At 22.1% G+C, this 2,500-nt stretch overlaps 1 protein-coding gene across 1 annotated transcript in view; it reads right to left on the bottom strand.

Annotated features, from left to right (window-relative positions):
- The window catches only part of PRSY57_1125300 (RNA-binding protein, putative), a gene marked incomplete at both ends in the record, with an annotated part of 2,742 nt that extends 733 nt beyond the window's left edge, over window positions 1-2,009 (bottom strand). Inside the window, one exon of the mRNA XM_012908217.2 lies at window positions 1-2,009. This exon is cut by the window's left edge and continues 733 nt beyond it. Coding sequence (XP_012763671.2) covers window positions 1-2,009 — 2,009 coding nt within the window.
- Between the last annotated feature and the right edge of the window lie 491 nt (window positions 2,010-2,500).

Raw genomic sequence — 2,500 nt, 5'->3', positions numbered from 1 at the left:
TTTTTATCTTTATATTTAAATGTTTTGTTCTTTTCTTTATTTTCCTTTGGATTACTTCTAAAAACGTCAACACTTATATTTCTCTTTTCGCTTTGAGAATCATCACTACTATAATAAACATTTTCAGAGTGTGATTTGCTTCTCGTTGAATTTTCTTTAATTCTCTTTTTCTGTTTTTTCATATGATAAGAATGTACATAATCTCTATGAATTTTGTTTTTCTCATTCCTATTATTAGAAATGGAATGAGATGATGACTTGGATAATGATATAGATTTAGACGTGTATGAAGATGTGAGAGATGGAGAGTTGTAATTTTCTTTTTTACTATCTATATCTATAAGCTCATTATAAATATAATCACTTTTTTTGTCCTCTATTAAATTTTCTAAATTATTTTTTTTTTTATTATTTTTTACATTTTGTGCTTTTACAAAAAAAACATTTTCTGCATTCTTTTGAGACTCATTAGATATTTCATCATTATCATACGATTGAACAGACTTTTCGATAAGTGCATTTTTCTTTTCCTTTATATGTTCATCGTCTGTTAATTTATTATTATAATTTATATTATGTTTATGATTATATTCAGTTATCTTTTCTTTTGTATCCGTTATAATATCATCAAAATTTGCCTTACATGTTTGATCTTCAAACATATTTTTGCTATATATATTTTTGTTTAAATTATTATACATGTTTGAATTAATAAGTCCTTCATGTGTATTTTCTACATCTTTATATATATCTCGACATTTTTTCTCTACCTCTTCTTTTTGATTATCTGTACATTTCGACTTGGGTGTCATGATATCATGCGAGTGTGTATATTTTGTATTTTCTTCATTTTTACGAATAGATACGTTTTGGACTGAACACGTATCACAGCTTAAGGATTTTCTGTTTGATTCATCATTATTATTATTATTATTACTATAACTATTACTATTACATTTATTACTATTATTACTATAACTATGACATTTATTACTATTATTACTATTATTACTATTTCTATTATCCTTTTTATTATTATTTTTAAAATTTTTGCTTCTTTTAGTTTTATTTTCCATGCTCTCTAATTTATTATTAATATATTTATTAGAACTCCTTTGTGATGTGCTATTATCTGAATGTATGTCAGGAGAATTATAAGGTTTTTCTCTTTTTTTTTTATTATCTTCATGGTCTTTATTTTTTACCTGTTTATGGGAAATATTCTGTTTATCAATAATATCATCTTTCTCATAATTTTGATCTCTATGTTTATTAGTATTTACATGTTTATTATAATTTTCTTGTTTATTTTCATGTTGTTCTTTTTTATCTTCCCTATGACTACTGTAACTATTAGTATAAGTAATAGACCTTTTCTTTTTTATCCTTTTTTCTTTAATCGTTTTTTTTTGTTTTTTTTTTCTTCTTCTTTTTGTATAGTATTCACTATCATCACTTCTTTTATATATAGATGATGTAGTAGAAGAATAGGTAGACAAGGGCGTGAAACTATGGCTACCGGTACTTGTTGAATATTTACTATAATTTTTTTTTTTTTTTCTTTTTTTATATTTATGTAAAGAAGAGCTTGTACTTCTTCTTTTATATCTACTTCTATCTAGTTCATCAGCTCTATAGTATTTACTGTATTTCCTTTTGTTATTTTTACAATTATTATATTTCCTATTATCTTTTTGTCTATAATTATAAAGATATTCATTATGATAAAATTTCATCGTATCAGGTGATTTCCGCCTATTCTGAGCAATAATTATTCTTATTTCATTACCATCAATTCTTGAGTGATTTAAAATATTTATAGCCTCTTTTGCATACTTAGATTCGAAATATTCTACAAAACCAAACCCACGTGGTTTCCTTGTATAATGGTCTAAAGGTAAATATACATCTTTAACTTTCCCAACATTTTCAAATATCTTTCTTACTTTATCTGGGCTAGTATCGTAATTTAAATTACGAATTAGTATGCTACACCCACTATCAACCATATGAATTCAAGAAAAAAATAAAAAATAAAAATAAAATAAAAATAAATAAATAAATAAATATAAATATATATATATATATAGATGATAAGGCTATGAGCTGCTACATAACTAATCAATAAAAATTAGACATATACCTCTGGACGTTATATATGATGTTTATCTAGCATATAAAATATTATCAGAATATATATAGATACAATATTGTGTTGATACATATATATATATATATATATAATATACAGATAATAAGAATGATATGTGCAAAAGTAAATCTATATTTTTATATTATCATTTCATACCATTATTATATTTATTAACATTTATTATTTTCTTTATTTATATGGTATTTCTTTTCTTTCAAATTAATCATATATAAAGACGTGTTTTTTTTTTTTTTTTTTTTTTTTTTTTTTTTTTTTTTTTCTTTTTTTTAATTTTTTTTTTAAATTTAATAATATAAAATATATTTTTAATATATATAAAAAATCACA

Source organism: Plasmodium reichenowi, chromosome 11 (assembly GCF_001601855.1).
Source record: "Plasmodium reichenowi strain SY57 chromosome 11, whole genome shotgun sequence".
Classification (NCBI taxonomy): domain Eukaryota; phylum Apicomplexa; class Aconoidasida; order Haemosporida; family Plasmodiidae; genus Plasmodium; species Plasmodium reichenowi.
Note: the sequence above shows the minus strand (reverse complement) of the source record. Positions and strands in the feature narration are given on the sequence as shown.